The sequence below is a fragment of the Suncus etruscus genome, chromosome 1, assembly GCF_024139225.1.
Source record: "Suncus etruscus isolate mSunEtr1 chromosome 1, mSunEtr1.pri.cur, whole genome shotgun sequence".
Lineage (NCBI taxonomy): Eukaryota > Metazoa > Chordata > Mammalia > Eulipotyphla > Soricidae > Suncus > Suncus etruscus.
In genome coordinates, this window is record NC_064848.1 from 46,381,640 (window position 1) to 46,398,591 (window position 16,952).

At 39.4% G+C, this 16,952-nt stretch overlaps 1 protein-coding gene across 4 annotated transcripts in view; it reads right to left on the reverse strand.

Annotated features, from left to right (window-relative positions):
• Positions 1–2,243: 2,243 nt before the first annotated feature.
• Positions 2,244–16,952, reverse strand: part of SLC24A2 (solute carrier family 24 member 2) — a 277,482-nt gene continuing 262,773 nt past the window's right edge. For all 4 annotated transcript variants that reach the window (XM_049769359.1, XM_049769361.1, XM_049769360.1 and 1 more), the window contains 3 exons: positions 15,074–15,163; positions 12,310–12,476; positions 2,244–8,602 (listed from right to left, as the gene is read on the reverse strand). In XM_049769359.1, the coding sequence (XP_049625316.1) occupies positions 8,353–8,602; positions 12,310–12,476; positions 15,074–15,163 (507 nt within the window). In that variant the 3' untranslated portion in view covers positions 2,244–8,352. The remainder of the gene's footprint in view (positions 8,603–12,309; positions 12,477–15,073; positions 15,164–16,952) is intronic.

The window sequence follows — 16,952 nt, forward strand, 5'->3', positions numbered from 1 at the left end:
TTTTCTAGTATAGATTCGCAAATTATCCACTTTACATCTTTATTGGGTAAACCTTGCTTAGGTAACAAATAGATTCCTGAAAAATAGTAAATCTATCATTAAAAATGAAAATATTTTCACTATAGAATCAGAATTTGCTATTTAAAGAAATTATGCAACCCCTATTTTGAAAATGAAGAATGCTTTTGTGAAATGATTAATTTCTTTGATTTTCAGAGTTTTATAAAGTCCATAGCTAAAATTTATCAGTAGATTAGGATTGTCTTGAACAATAGTTGTATGCAATAAAAATATAACAGATAAACTACAATTTACAACAAACAACACAAAACAGGAATGACTCATGGACTGTTCATTAATTATATTCAGAAGCCCTGAATATATGTATTACTCATATTTTATGGCTTTAATTAAGACAATTGTCTCTTATGAAGTACTATAAAGTGCAATATTAAAAAATTAAAAACCCCAAAGGCATCCACTGTCCTTTAATTATATCCTGATGAAAGAATTAGCAATTCAGTTGTTTAAATATCAGAAAATTATCTATCCTTTATTCATGCATGCTATTTGACTCAAGAAAAGTTATTTTATTCAGAGATTTCAGACTTCATTCATTCATTTTTTTTGTGTGGTGGAATGTAGTTTAAAATGTAAGTATTCTCTTTTGTTAGTTGAGAATTTTATTATTATTATTATTTTATTTTATTTTTTTTGCCATACCAGTGGTGCTCAAGGATTACTCCTGGCTCTATACTCAGGAAGCACTCCTGGCAGGTGTGTGGATCATATTGGATGCTGGGGACTGAACCCTGGTTGGCCGCATGTAAGGCAAATGCCTTGCCCTCTGTGCTATCTCTCTGGCCCCTGCTAGTTGACTATTTTAGAGAGCCATCATTCTTCAAACTTTAGTTACATTCAAATCCATCATAAAGGAATACATAATGCACTCTGTGAGAATATGGGAGCAAATTCCCATCCTTTTTTTTTCCCTGGGCCAGGATGCCAATATCAAAATCACAGTTGCTATCCAACCTGCCTCAAAAAGAAAGTAAATGATTAGAATACTGTTGATTTTCTATCTAAATTGGAAAAAAAATTCTTCCTGGTAAATCAATGCAGATCCAGTTAATGAACGCTTGAAAAGTGTCTCTCCTTTTATTTATTTATTTTTTTTTTGTGAATAACTTTGACTTCACTAGGGTCTCATGATAGTGCTGCACCTTGTTTAGATTTTTCACAAGAGGAAAATGCATGCTGGGGTTTGAGTTGAAGATCAACAAGGGTTCTTAAGGTATTTCTACTCCTCTATTCCCTTGTGAATGTTAGTTCTGTTCACATTTTAGTTGCAGTCAGGAGGAAGAAGATTTTCACCTAAGAGGGAGTCAATTACACAAAACATAAAATTTTGAAGTTATGGGGTCTAGTATTTTTGAATATTCACATTAACGAGAAGATGGAGTAAAATGCTCATTAGACCAGTCAATGCAAGCAAGCTGGGGAAGCTGGTGATGAGAACCTAGAGGGGAGCAAGCACTGGATCTGACCTGGGCTTTTTAACTGGAGTGGAGTTAGATTTGAACAGACTGAGATTCCATACAGTGACGTGGACAGTGGTTTATAGTAAGTAGGACTTATCCATATGCATTGCAAATGTTTGGAAATAAACAAATTCCATTCAAATGTCTAGGAAGAAAGATGTGGGAGCCACAGGGAACACAGATAAGTCTGAATCAGCAATAAAGTATGGCTTTCTGAAAGGTAAAGGCAATAGAGGAGTGCATTAAAAATGAAGCAAAGCATTAGGTTGGAGGCTGTAATTCAACCCTGTTCAGTCCTTCAGCTTAGATCATGATCAGTCAGAAGGTTCCAGAATTTAAGAGCAACACAATGCATTTAAAAGGCTTAGTAGAGAAGAGCTACAAAAATTATTTAAAAGGGTCAGAGACAAGGACTCAGAAATAAAATATAAAGATGCATCTGAGGAAAATCAATAAAGAGTCATCTAGTTGTACACCCCGCCATATCAAAACTGAGTATGAGAGAACACCCAAACACAGTTTTATTTTGCTAAAAAGAAAAAAAAAAAGATCAAGTCATCAAAATGAAGTGCTTGGGTTAGCCTGAAGGGCAAGTAAGTCCCACCCTGATGGTTCTTTTTGTTAACAGTTTTTGGAACTTGGACTACATAGAGGTCATTCGTGCTCTTAAAGAAGGCTTGTTCTCTTTGAGAGATATAGTATGGGAAAACTCTCTTGGCAGAATCAAATCTTTGGCAAGCTTTATGCAAACTCCATGCTGTTCTTTCAGACTCAGGTATTTATGTTTTTTGACAATTCTTGAAAAGCTGCTTATCAATCATTTAGTGAAAATGCTTTGGCTTAGATAATTTGCTGGCTCATTCTTCAAGCAAGAATGAACACACACTCTTCCACTATTTTCATTTCTTTGATCATAGTTTTCTATCAATCATTTGTCTATTCAAGGTCATTTATCTAAAAATGAGTTGACTTGTGGATTCATTTGTTCTTTATAGTCCTCTTTCACCTTTTACATTTCTATTCTTTGGGGATACACCTGATGGTGCTTGGGGAACCAGGTGGCACTGGTGATTACCAGATTCTTCTACATGCAAATGATATGCTCAGTCCAAGGAGCTATCTATTTATTGTCTCTTTTACTCTTTTTGAAAGAAAACTCACTAGGCAGTTTAAATATTACTATGAAATCTAGATGGTTCTGAGTGAGGACACCCTATGTATGAAGAAAGCATGTAAAGTGATGTGAATACATCATATGAATGGGTTGGGGTCCCAATGAAAAGTATGTTATTTCTATAGCAAGCAAGTGCAACTATAACTTCCATATGTACCCACATTCTCATAGGGCCACAGTTGTGTAGTTTCAAAGCTCCCATTGATATTAATATAAATGTATACATATATATAGTGTGCATGTAATGGTAAGTGATGGAGTCTGACTGCTATAGGAGTGTCCTTTATTACTACTATCATTTGTTATATTTCCTTGAGTGTGAAGTTGTGTGATTTAAAAAATATGAAGAAACCGATGGAAGGAGCTAGACTTAGACTTAAATATACAGTGTGGCAGGAGCATGTTATCTTTCTTTCTCAATGGTTTTGGGAAAGAGAAGAAAACTCTACAAAATTCTGGAACCAAAATTGTAATTGGTTAAAAGAAAATTTGACATTTGTGATTATTTTAAAGCATATAGGCATATATTTCAACATGACATTTGCTTTGTTGGGATTCCCAGAGAAGTAAATTCATCTCTCTTTACTTCTATTCACTTCTATTTTCATTCTTTACTTTCCACTAACTTTCTCTTGAAGACAAGCCATTACTTACTAATTGAAGACAATTTTGCCAAGGGAAGTATAGAGATGAAGATGTGTCTTAGAAACATGAAGTCAGGGGGTTATGTAAGAACTGCTTTAGAGAAAATGAGCATCAACTTCTATAATGAGCTTTCAGGAGACAGTTGAATTTTCCACCCTTAGAATCACCCTTAGAACAGTTTTCATTTATTTCTTCTGAAGCAGAGCTGCTCCTGATAATATGGCCACTTAATTATTGAAGTAACTATCTGTTCGGGAGCTAGTTTCTCAAATCCCCAGTCCCCTTTCTCTTTCTATAGGGAAGAAAGCATACTGAATTTCTGAAATGCTTATATTCAAATAGATTACCAGATCCAGGGTAGACATTCTGACCCAGTAATTCTGGCAGAATATTTAACAGAAGTCCCATTTTCATCAGCTTTCTATAAAACCAGCAATTCCATCCTTGGTCTTTTTTTTTTTTTTTTGCTCATTTTTTCTGTCAGTGAGGTCTGGAATTCCTTTTAGGACTTATTTTCTATCTTCTTACATATTTTATTATCCTGAAGATGAGTTTAAGAGCAATGGTAGGGAGTTTATAAAATCCCTATCTTCCCAAGAGTGGATGTATTTTCATATTATCATATATTTTCTGAACAAAACTACAGTGTTTTGCTGCAAGGGCTCCAAAATTACCCAATTTATGTTTTCCCAGGAAAACAAATTCTAATTGTCTCTTTCATTTTTTCATTTTAATTTTTGGATCACACCGGGCAATGCTCAGGGCTTACTCCTGGTTCTGCATTCAGGAATTATTCCTGTTGGTGCTTGGGGGACCAAGTGGGATGGTGGGGATTGAACCTGAGATAGCTGCATGTAAGGCAAGTGCCCTACCCACTGTACTATCTCTCTGGCTCCCTCTGCCTCTTTTTATAATATCTGAGCAAGATGTAAAAGGATCTTGCTGATTCTGCTTACCCCTTTGTCTTTGCACATGTGTTGTGTGACTTCCCACCTCTCACAATCTGGCTTAATTTAAGCATCAAACGGTCTCATTTCTAGTTTCAGTTCTTCAGGAGCTACCAGGACGCAGGAGACAGCTGGACAGAGTATGCACATTCTCAGAGGCAGTTTAGCAGGTTCTCTTAGAGAGCATTCTTGAGTGAACTATGTTTCTCTCCTTTCCTGGAGCTGCCTAAGATACTAGGGAAGACAAACAAGACTTTCTTGGTTGTCTATAAGTAAATGTATCATTTGGTACAGCTTGCTTGCTTTAGATTGAAAAAGAAAAACCTGGCTCTTGGATTTTTTTTTTTATTTTTGCCATAATCGACAGAGCTCATGGCTTACTCCTGGCTTTGTGCTCAGGGATCACTCCTGGCGGTGCTCAGAGGACAATATTTGCTGCTGAGGATTGAACCCGGGTAAGGCAAGTGTCCTATTCACTGTTCTATCTCTTTGACCACTTGGGAAAAATGTGTTGGGGTCAAATAGTCTTGAGAGGGCTATTCTGAGTTCAGGGAACCATGAAGAGTTGGAGATCAAATTCAGACCTCCAGCATGCAAAGCATATGCTTAGCCTGTAGAGCCATCTCTCCTGTTCTCTTGAATTTTTGTTATTACTTTACACCCTCCTGATGGAAGCAAAGAGACCATCTTGTCTAAATTCCCCTCCGACCTATTTGTTTCTAATATATATATAGCAGTATTAGGGAGATGGTGGGCTGTCAATCTATAGGGAATATACATGAGTGCATATGTGTATATTTGACTGCTGGTTTGTGTGGTCTTCCCTTCCCATTCACTCTGACAGATACAATGCTCCTTTTTGAAGTATGAGTGTGATTAGGTCAAAGGACAAAGGTGTGAATGTGTATGTTTATCTTGATTCAGTGCAAGGACACACACTTGTTGGTGCATAAACACAGGTATGTAGGAGAGGCTGTTGTGATATCCATCATTAAGAGCACCACTAAGAACATCATTTGGGAAAATGCTATCTTATAATGATGATAATGATTTGGATATTGTAAAAGGTTCATCATTGCCTACACACGTCTTCCTGAATTTATACTAGCTCACACATAAGCTCCCAGAGACAAAATGAAGAGAAATCAGAGAAGTGGGAGAGAGAAGGAGCTGGTGTAGCAGCCAAAGTAAGCCTGCAGGGTCGTATAACCAGCCATGGGACAATGCTGTCATGTGTTATGCCCAATGTACACCAGTGAAGTGGGAACCAAGCTAGGAAATATTGTCCTCTCCTATGCAAATTTTCATGAATGAGCACAACCCTCCTACTAGGGGTCCCAGGCAGGTGAAAGGCTCATGGACACTCGAAGTGTCTTTATTATGAGTTTGGGATGAAGGGGGAGGAGTAAGGAGGCTGGAGATGATCAAGAGGTGCTGAACTAGAAACAGGAACTGTGAACCTTCTATTCTTTCTTGTTGCATAAAGTCCCTTCTGCCCTGAGCAAAAGCCATTCAAGTCAACTTCCAGACAACAGATTAGTCAATGAAAGGTATTCAGATTTGTTCCCTTTCAAGTAACCCATGGCACAAACACCAAAAGGTTTAAACTACAACTTCCTTTACTGGTTCACTTTTGTTCTAAGGAAACAACGTAAGTGCCTGACTTTGTACAATGTCCTGTTTAGGGTGAACGAGATACAAGTTTCATACAACTGAAAACACCACTTTGCAAAGTTGGAGAGACTTGAAGGAGAGTCTTTTGGGGTTAGCATCCTTGCATATCTTGCTTTCCCAGTGGGTTTCCTTAGATGTGCTCTTGGTATATAGGTGAGGAGCAAGGTGGGGTCCTGCCTATCATGTTTGTTCCTGAGGGAGTCAGCTTAGATTTTTGTGGAAGGGATTCTGAGCCACATTGTGAGTTCTTTTACCTCCCTCTCTTCAATGATGCTAGCTGCATTATGATTACATGTCTGTGGAGATGTGTGCTCAAACCCTACATCCTAGGGGGCAATGGCATTACCATAGGATAGAGACAAGGACCCAATAGGTCGAGTCTAGTCTATGACATTTGCTGATGTTGATGTAGGATTTAGGATGGATATAGAAGAATGAGCTAAACTTCTAGTCACTTTTCCCACTGACTACAAAGAAAGCAATTTTTTTTGGGGGGGGGGAGGTTAGATAGTACTCAGGGGTCCTCAAGGCTCTACTATGAGATTCCAGTAGTCCAGTTTTTCTTAGGCCCTGCAGTGCTGATATTTGTGGACCAGGAGTTGCTAAATATCAAATATGAAGTCTTAGTATGCTTCCAATTTGATTTTTCGGCTTTGAGCTCTCATCCAGCCTAGGAAAGCATGTTGTGAGGAAATGAAAAACACTATGTATATAGATTTTTGTCCATATATTTTGTTCACTTATTTCTGACTTCCCTATAACCCAGTCCATCTTCCTGCATGGTTTTTATTTTCTTACTGTTACATGCCTGAGAAATCACACTAGGTCTCAAACAGAACTTGGAGGCATTGAAAGAATGAAATTAAAAGAGCTCATAAATGCTGAGCAAAATCAGAATTTAAAGCCTTAATGTGATTGGCTTAAAGTGAATAGAAAGAGTTGTGAAGAACCATCATCTTTGGAGAGTCTCAGATGTCATCCAAAGCAGAGAGACATGGATGTTGCATGAACTTAAACCAAATTCTTGACCTGACAGAGCTAGACAGTAGTAGCTGAGACCTTCCCTGGGGCTATCTTAGTGTGCAGTGCCTTTCCAGTTGTGCCACATTGCCTCAATCCAAGCAATCTAGATTCAAACTCAATTAAGTTCTAATGGAGGAATAATGCATTTTTTCATTATTGAAGCTTTTCTGACCACACTGGAAGCTGTCTTAACTGTGCCCTTCCATTCTCAGCAGAGGGCACATTGCCACTGACCCTGTTTTCTGGCTGGTGTTTCATATTATATACCCAAGCTCTTTTGGTGGGCATTTCAATTATATTTGAGCCCTTAGCATGAAAATATATCTAAATGACAAGCACAGCTAAACTTGCCCCCCCCTCTTTTGATGATAATGGGTCATGCATTGGAACAAGATAGGTTCAGTTTATATAGTCTGCTGTCCTAGAAGAGCACTAACTTTGTTTGTAGTCATATTTTCTATTTGCATGCTGGGGCAATATATATATATAGATATATTAAAAAACACGCAAAAATTAATTCCTGGTCACTTCTCCCTGACCTCCAACCAATGTTCACCCATTCTGGTTTTACCTGTTTGTCTCAAGTAACTCAATAAATTTAAGATAGAATACCCCAATGTGAGGGGCCAACTAATTTTCCCAAGTAACTTTCTAAGAGTGTTAGAAGGTTTAACTCAGTACCTCAAAGGTCTTTTCTTCCAAGCCCTCCCTGCTGCAATTATTTCCCTAAAACATTCACTTACCCAGGCAGGATCTCAGTAAGTCCAAGATCAGCTGGAGTTCACAGCAATAATTCTATTAGTTCATTCTTGCATTTAAGGGTAAAGCTCAGACCAAAGGTTGATATCCCTCTTTAAATAATTATAAATATACTAGAGCTATCCCTGAAAAGATGCATTTGTATATATATATTTCTGATTTTATTCATATATAATTTACTTTTGTGTCTGTATACTGGTTTGTATTACTCTATAGGTAAGGAAAAAGAGGTATAAATACAGGAGCAGGCAGGGATGGATTTGTGTGCATCTATTTATAATATGTATATTTTATATGTATCGCCTCTGTCATTGTTTGCATAATGACAACAAATGTACCTCCGACCAGCGAGGAGTACCTGTCAGTGGTGAATGAAGAGAAGCCCCCTAAAGGTGGTTCTCTTTGTTTCTTGCGTGAAGCTATTTCAGCAGGCAAGGGTGGAAGCAGCCTTGGAAATGGGTGGGTCCTGTGTAAACCCACTCCACCTCTACCCATCAGTCAGCTGCCTCCTCTTCTGAGAGCAAGGAGCTTAGAACCCCAGAGTTGAAGGGATCATCCGTACTGCTGGTTAAAGATATAGCACTTCCTGCTAGATGGATACTGGGCACACGAGAATTCTGTCTTCCAGGAGGACGCTGACCACCAGGAACACAATGTAGAGGCCGAACATGGTGAAGCCTAGCACTTTGTTCATCCGCCACTTGCAGAGGGCAATGGAGAGGATGACAAAGAGCAGCATGATGAAGAGGAGGACAATGGCACAGAAGAGGCCATTGCTGCTCACAGCCACTGGTTTGAGTCGGTGAATTAAGGTGTACAGGAGCCAGGGCAGTGGGAGCCTGTGAGGAAAAAAAAGCAAAGGGAGGGGAGGAGTGGAGGGGACATAAGGGATGATGTGAGACGTAGGGAAGCAACAGCAGATGCCCAGTGTTAACCTTTTGACCTCTATACACTGAGAAAAGTGTTTGGTTAGGCTCACTATGATAGGCATGGCTGGTCCAGGTCATCACTTAAAGAAGGCCAGGACTGGAGAGATAGTACAATAGGTAAGGTACTTCTCTTACATATGGCCAGCCTAGTAGGATCCTTGGAACCACTGAGTGCAGAGCTAGGAGTAAGTCCTGGGCATAGCCAGGTGGGGCCCAAAATCCTAACCAAGATTCAGGTTTGCCTTGTCAGAACCCAGTTTAATCCCAGTACTGCATGGTTGCTCTAGCATCATCCAGGGATCAATTTGCTGAACATAGAGCTGGGGTTAGTCCCAGCACTGCTGGATGTAGCCCCCAATATACAAACAAAACATCCTCTCTCTATTTACTAAATGAATCAAAACAGAGTTTAATCTCCAGTTATGTGAAGCTATGGCAGCAAGGTGACTTCCAAACTTCTTGCTTCTATTTGAGCTGAGATGTGAGTATTGCTCTCAGATGTTAGAAGGGAAACCAGAGTATTTGTATAGGGGAAGAACAGGGAAAGTCAGGAAGAAAAGGCACAGAAATCAACAGTATAGGTGCAAAATTATTTCAAAATAAGGAGATAGAATAACAATAACTTAAGCAATAGTTTAAAAGCAAGTGAAAATAAATAATGATGAAGTGCTATGAGTTAAAATAGCAGGGTGAAGTTCATTTCACACATGATAATGCTCAGTGGTAATTCCTGGCTCTGCATTTAGGAGTCAATTCCTGGTGGTGCTTAGAGGACTAGAAGGGATGCTGGGGATTGAATCTGGGGTTAGGCATGTGCAAGGCAAGTTGCAAGGCTTTAGTGCCTCTCCAGCCCCAGGGTGAGGTTCTTTTTGAACTGAGGGAACAATTTATTTACTAAATACAGATTTTATCCCAAAGACTGTTTTTTATATTTATTATGTAACTAAAACAAGATGATGTATTTTTATGCCCATTCTTTTTCTTTTTCACTTGTAGTTACTTTTGGGTCATACCAAGCATTTCTCAGGGGTTCTTCCTGGTGATGCTTTGGGGGAGGTGATGAGAACCCCAAAATTGTTGGGATCATACCCTGGCCTCCTACATGCAAAATATGCAAACTAGTCCTTTGAGCTGTTTCTCTAACCCCTACTCCTTATTTTTGCTATTAGACAAGTATTTATTGAAGGCCAGGCAAGGCGCTAGGTAGGAACTGGGAACATAAAAATAATCAAAAAGCTATTTCCTCTCTCTCTGTGAGGCACCTCCGTAGGTACACAGAGAGAAACGCTGACACAAATCATATAATCATGGAAGCAAAAATAAATGATGATAGATGAGGGCAGGCTGGCCCACAGGGTGAGAAAGGAGGTGGAGAAGACAGGGCGAGCTGTCTGGTGATACACACAGCAGCCGTGAGATAATTCAGGCTTAACCCAGCTTGGGACCTTGTGGAAGGACAAGACTAGGAGCATTTGACTTAAAGTAATGTAGTACTGTATTTTCCAGCGTTTAAGAGCCTTTCGAAACAAAAAAAAAAGTCAACCGAAAACGGGGGTCGTCTTATACGCCGAGTATATCCTGAAAAATGTTTCAATATGGCGCTAAACGAAAATTGTCTGAATTTTCCAACTGGATCCTGCACCAATCACTGCAAGGCTGCTCGGACGCCTCTCTAACTCAGCCGATCCAAGCAGGGTTTTTATGCATGCAAATTAGACAATGTTCTGGACCCGAATCTACACTGTAAAAAGCCAGAGTCAGAGAGGAAGTCTATTACAGTATAACCTTTGAACCTTTGCTTGTTGTGATTGGCTCACTGTGGTACATGAGCACAGGAACACATGCAGCACATACAGTACAGGAACGTTCTTTCTGATACAGCGAATATAGGTCTACACCTATGTTTTAACTGCAAAATTAGGGCGTCATCTTATACGCCGTCGAGTCTTATACACCGGAAAATATGGTATATTGCCTTCCATTTGGAAAGACTTGCATTCTACTCTTGATCCTTGAGAGAAAAAGGTGATTCAAAAAAGTCAAAAATCAGATGCTTCATGAGAGAGAAGTAGGGATTCTAGGGAGATAGTAAGGATTCAGTTGTGCAGTAGTCCTGAGTTCTAAATTTCCTTCCTTCCTTCCTTTTCCTTCCTTCCTTCTCCTTCCTTCCTTCCTTACTTCCTTTCCTTCTTATTCCTTCCTTCTTCCTTCCTTCCTTCTTTCCTTCTTCTTCCTTCCCTTTCCTCCTTCCTCCCTCCTTCCCTCCCTCTTCTCCTCCTTCTCTCCTTCCTCCTCTTCCTTCCCTCCTCCTTCCCTCCCTCCTTCTTTTCTTCCTTCCTTCTTCCTTCCCTCCTCCCTTCTTCTTTTTTCTCCCTCCCTCCCTCCCTCTCCCTCCCTCCTCCCTCCCTCCCTTCCATCCTTCCTTCCTTCCTTCCTTCCTTCCTTCCTTCCTTCCTTCCTTCCTTCCTTCCTTCCTTCCTTCCTTCCTTCCTTCCTTCCTTCATTTTTTTGTGGGATGGTGTTCAGGATTTGCTCTTGCCTCTGTACTCAGGGATCACTCCTGGTGGGACTCAGGTTATCGAAATATGGTTGGCTGCATGCAAGGCAAGTTTCCTATCTGAAGTACTCTCACTTTGGCCCCTGGGAGATTTGGTTTTGGTTTAGTTCCAGGGGTATGGTAAAAGAGGCCACCTTCTGAAATATAAAGATCTCTGCAGGGGAAGCAAATAGTTGGAGAACAACAATGAGGTAAATGGGGCAGGGGATCTAGATACCTGAATTCTTTGTTGGAGAGTGCACAAAAAGACAGTGTGTGTATAATTCAGCTTTTAATTCTCTGGGCTTGACCCTTTCAAGTTTCTATCTTGGTGCATATATTTTTAGGCCAGCCAGAAGCAAGAATTATGCCAGTCTCGCTGTCAACAGAGCATGCAGCACTGCACAGGGGAGTCTGGTAGTAACTCTTTCTTCAGTGGATAATGTTCAGGGAGGGAGGGGATTCCATTAGGGCAGCTCAGAAAACAAGATGTAATTCTGACTCTTGGCAGGAGAGAGAAGCCTTACATATTGTAGAAACAATGAAAAGGATGAGAAAAGAGCATATCTGAACAGTCTAGTCTTGGCTTTGGGCTCAGAAATTACTCCTGGCAGGCTTGGAAGACCATATGTGATGCCAGGGATTGAATATGGTTCGGCCACATTCAAGGCAAACACTGCTTGCTGCGCTATTTCTTTAGTACCTGATTCTTCATGGTTGAATTTTTTTTTTTTTAGATTTTTGGGTCACACTGGGTGATGCTCAGGGGTTACTCCTGGCTATCCACTCAGAAATCGCTCCTGGCTTGGGGGACCATATGAAATGCCAGGGGATCAAACTGAGGTTCATTTTAGATCAGCCATGTGCGAGGCAAATGCCCTACCGCTGTGCCACTGCTCCAGCCCCTCTTCTTAATCCTTAACTCATTTCTTATAAAAGGACCAACAATAAATATATAACATTCACACACACACACACACACACACTCCTTTCTGGTAATCTAATAAAGTAGTGGCTGGGTAAAAAGTGACAAAAACAGCTATGCAATAGATGTGTATCTTCTTTAAACTCTCGAACTTACCCGATGGTGATGTCAAAAATATTGCTTCCAACAGAACTGGACACAGCCATATCTCCAAGTCCCTTCCGGGCCACAATGACACTGGTGATCAGATCAGGGATGGAGGTCCCTGCAGCCAAGATGGTCAGGCCCATAATCTCTTCACTAATGCCAATCGTCTCTCCAACCTGGAAATGGTGATGAAGACCAATGTGTCAGTCACACAAGCAATCAGAATCATAAGCATTTCAATGCACCCCTTGAAGGGGGTTCCTTCTCTGTGCTGTGACAAGATGATAAAGAAGAAGAAATAAGGAGTCACAAATATACAGAGAGGTGGTTCCACTTTACTGATAATCCCTAGAAATCAGCCCTAGAAATCAGCTGAGCCAGCCTAGAGACACCAAGGACCATAATCTCTGGGGGATAAAGGAGGGAGAAAGGGATATATGCTTGAGAACAGGGAGGACAACACTGGAGGTGATGGATATTCCCCTGATTCAATGTTAAAATGTACCTAAAATACTACTGTGAAAGATATGTAAGTCATTATGATAAAAAATTGTTTTTTATTTAGAAATGTTTATTTAGAAATGTTCTTTGACTTACATGTATTAATATATTATATTAATTATATGTTATGTTATGTTACTATATTATGTTATGTCAGTTTACCTCAATATGTTAATCAATTTTGTCTCTTGAATAAATTCTTACAATAAAGAAAAAAGGAAGAAGAAATAAGGAGTCACAAATATACACAGAGGTGGTTCCACTTTACTGATATCCGGGCCCTAGAAATCAGCCTTGGTCAACTGAAGATTAGACAGATAATCCCCCAAAGATGTAGGGAGGATCAGAGTTCAGGTTTAGTGATTCCAGATCACTGGCTCCAGGACCAGGTACCTGACTATGGCACCAATCTGGGGCAGACTTGTCCTTTGATTACCACTGGCAGTAAAGGACTAATTATGGTGACTGCAACTTGTCCTTGGGATGTCTGTAATCTATATTTATAGACTTCCACTTTGTGAAAATGATTTAGGATGTTTTTCCCTCCTTCCCTTCTATTCCTTTTTGTTGTTGCTGTGGTTGTGCCAGGCTGAACCTGCACACTAGTTGTGGCACCTGGACTAAACGCTGAGAATTTAATTCAGTAATGTAGTGCCATGCTTGGGATCAACACTGCATGTGGTCTCACACATAAAGGCTCTTGCTCTTCGACTGAACTGAATGCTTGGTGTTATCTTCTCATCCAAGATGCGTGATGGTTTTCCTCATTCATACATTTACAAAATAAAGATGGGCGGGCCTAGTAAGATAGTACCGGGGCTATGGCACTTGCCTTGCATGCAACCAACCCCAGTTTGATCTCTGGCACCTGTATAGTAATCAAAAGATCTATCTATTCTGGTCAAGAAGGAACAGTAAAAATATTGTCATATAAATAAAATTAGTTAGAATTAAGGTCCTTAGATAGAAAGTCTCTCAAAGAGAATTTGAATAAAGACCTATAAGTTTATTAAAATTCAGTTATGCCAGCACCATTTGTGAAGTCTAACTACATATGGTGTTATTGATGCAATTTCCTTAGTTCAAACTACTACATATATTTACATTATGAAGAAGAAGAATTTTAGACTATGTTAAACAAAGAAGCTACAAGTGGGCAGTTGGGAATTTAGAAGATTTATGATAGAGATTAAATGCTTGAATTTTGAAGATGCAGAGTGCCAGCTTAGATCTCAGTTTTGCTATTTGTTGACTATATGATCTTGAGCAATTTGGTTATAAACTTTAAGCTGAAGACCTTCACCTATTGGGGCCAGAGAGATAGCACAGCGGTAGGGTGTTTGTCTGGCATGTGGCCAACCCAGGAAGGATGGTGGTTCAAATCCAGGCATTGCATATGGTTCCCGTGCCTGCCAGGAGCGATTTATGAGCACAGAACCAGGAGTAACTCCTGTGCACCACTGTATGTGACCCAAAAACAAAAACAAAACCTAAAAAGACTTTCACCTACAACATGGATAATAGTACTTCTAAGATATTTGGTTTTATTTTGGGGCTATGCCAGCAGTGCTTGGACAACCATCTGCAGTGGTGCCAATCAACCCAGGGCCAAAGCCAAAGTGGCCTTATGCAAGATATAAATGATCTCTCTGGCCCTTTTTTTAGGGTTTGAAGTTTTGCACAGGGTCAACATAATAAGGAATGCAAATTGCCTGTTATATAGTACATACTCAATCAACAATAACTACTCATACTATCTTTGAGAATGTAAAGAATATATCATTCTTTCACTTATGTTTTGCAACAAACAACACTAGAGATTCTTTTCTTGTGATGGCCAGTATTGAGTTAAATGTGATAAAAGTGAAATGCATCATCATTTTTTTTTTATAAACCAAGATTCAAGAAAGACACTATTTTGTTTCCAGGTCTGTCTCTGAGATTAGCCAAGAGAAAGTAAATGCCACAGAGTAAGACAAAACCATAACATTTGTCTCAGGTTTAGGTTGATTTAGAATGCAGAGTGCAAGAAGTGAACTTCTCCCTTTTCCACAGGGCAGCTGGGGCAATGCTGATTTTATGCTATAGGAGAAATCCAGGATACAAAGCAAAGTGGAGCATATTCCTTCAGTTCAGTTCTGAGCTTTGTGCCATGTCTTGTCAGAATAAATGCTGTATGGCATTTATGTATGGCACAGAAAGCAAGCACAGTGGTGAACCATTTGGCAAGCAAGAGAAAAATGAGACGATGGTTTTGCTATTAAAATCTTACCTGATGTGCCCACCACACCATCAAATAAGAAAATACTGCAATCCAGGTGATGGCGCCAAAGAACGTGATGGGAAAAAACTTCTTTGAAGCCTGAAAAAGAACAGGGAAATGTCAAAATGCTATTAACTGCGGGTCCAAAACAAAATCCACAAATAGAACTATTTTCTATTGCCACTGTGAGACCATGTGGTATCAGGGATCAAACTCCACTCTCCTGCACCCAAAGCATGTATTTAATGTATTGAATATGGATTGAGTCTAGGACATGTGACTTAGGGAGATGGCCAGCCATACTCTTTAATTGGGGTGCTAGCATAGAAGCTAGGTTTTCTCTCCTATACTCTACCCCTAACAGCACTATGTCCAATTCTGTATTTAGCACTGAATCTTAGGAGTACAAGTAAATATTCCAATGTAAATATTTAAAATGTTTTTTTCAAATGTCATTTATTCAGACACCCCAAATGAGTCACCCCAAATGCTATGCTTATCTAACTCCACTCCAGGGAAATCCTGATTTGCATTGCATTGCAATGACATTCTGCTGACAACTTTTGTTGCAAAATCAAACTCCTTTAAAAGATGCTCAGATAGTAGAATGTTCTCAGAAATTCTTTTTTTGTTTGTTTGTTTGTTTGTTTTTTTTTGGGTCACACCGAGTAGCACTCAGGGGCTACTCCTGGCTCTATGCTCAGAAATCAGTCCTGGCAGGCTCAGGGGACCATATGGGGTGTCAGCATTCGAACCACCGACTTTCTGTATGAAAGGCAATGCCTTACCTCCATGCTATCTTTCCAGCCCCCAGAAAATTCTTTTCCCTATGACTGCTTTTTTTTTTTTTAAATACTTTTCATTTTAAAACTTTCCACTTTGAGAAACAATCTCATTTTTTCTTTGATAATGTCATTCAATTATGCTCAGAGAAATGAATCCTGGAGCTGATTTTGATAAAAGCTATCTCAATCATCTAAAAGGCTGACCTTGGGCAATCGTGGAGAATACTTTTGTTATGACTTTTTTTTGTTTGTTTTTGGGCTCAGGTATCTTCCTAGCTTTGATGGGTATCTCAGGCTCATTCTTGTTTAGTAAGAACACCAGCCCTTAGACCATGAGATCCTTTAATGTTAGGGTTTCTGTTTCCTTTATTATTTTCATTTTGCAATGATGACATGTTTCTCATTAAGTTTTATATTTTAGTTTTTTACTCTTAAGACAAAGCCAATAATTTAAGAAAACTTTAAAAGTGAAATTCATGTTAATTATCTGGGTAGTGAGTGTGCATAATTCAAGAAACACTGTCAGGTAATTTGCATACAAATTAAGTGATAATACAATTAGGAGTATTATTTATTCTGAAATTAGGCATATGTATTAAAAATATCATATTGTCTTGTAATTATTGTCAAGATTTGGGAAGTTTATTTTCAATGATATTTCAAAAGCTACTGAGGAAACAAAGCTGCCAATCTTTAAGGAGAAGCAAATTAGTTAATAATTTCTCCTCACCTTTCTTTGGATGTATTTTGTAATCCAGAAGGACTGTGGTAGACCTCAAAGCTGAAGTTTGCAATTCCTCCTACCATAAGGAGAACTCTGCCCCCACCCTGTGAATATGGGCTGGTCCTGTGCTTTGCTTTGACCAATAGTATATGGTATAAGTATCAGTGTGAAATTAGATCTCCTGAGAGCTTTGTAAAAGCTTTCATTATTGCAGCTATTGGAACTTGGCCATCATGTGAATAAACCCAAGCTATGGATTAAGAAGCTTAAGGATAAGAGGCCATGTGGAGCAGAGATAAGCTATTTTATCTGAGATATCCCTATTCCTACCAGTTCCCAGCCTTATAACTGAAGAAATTTCCAGCTGTGCCTTGCCCAA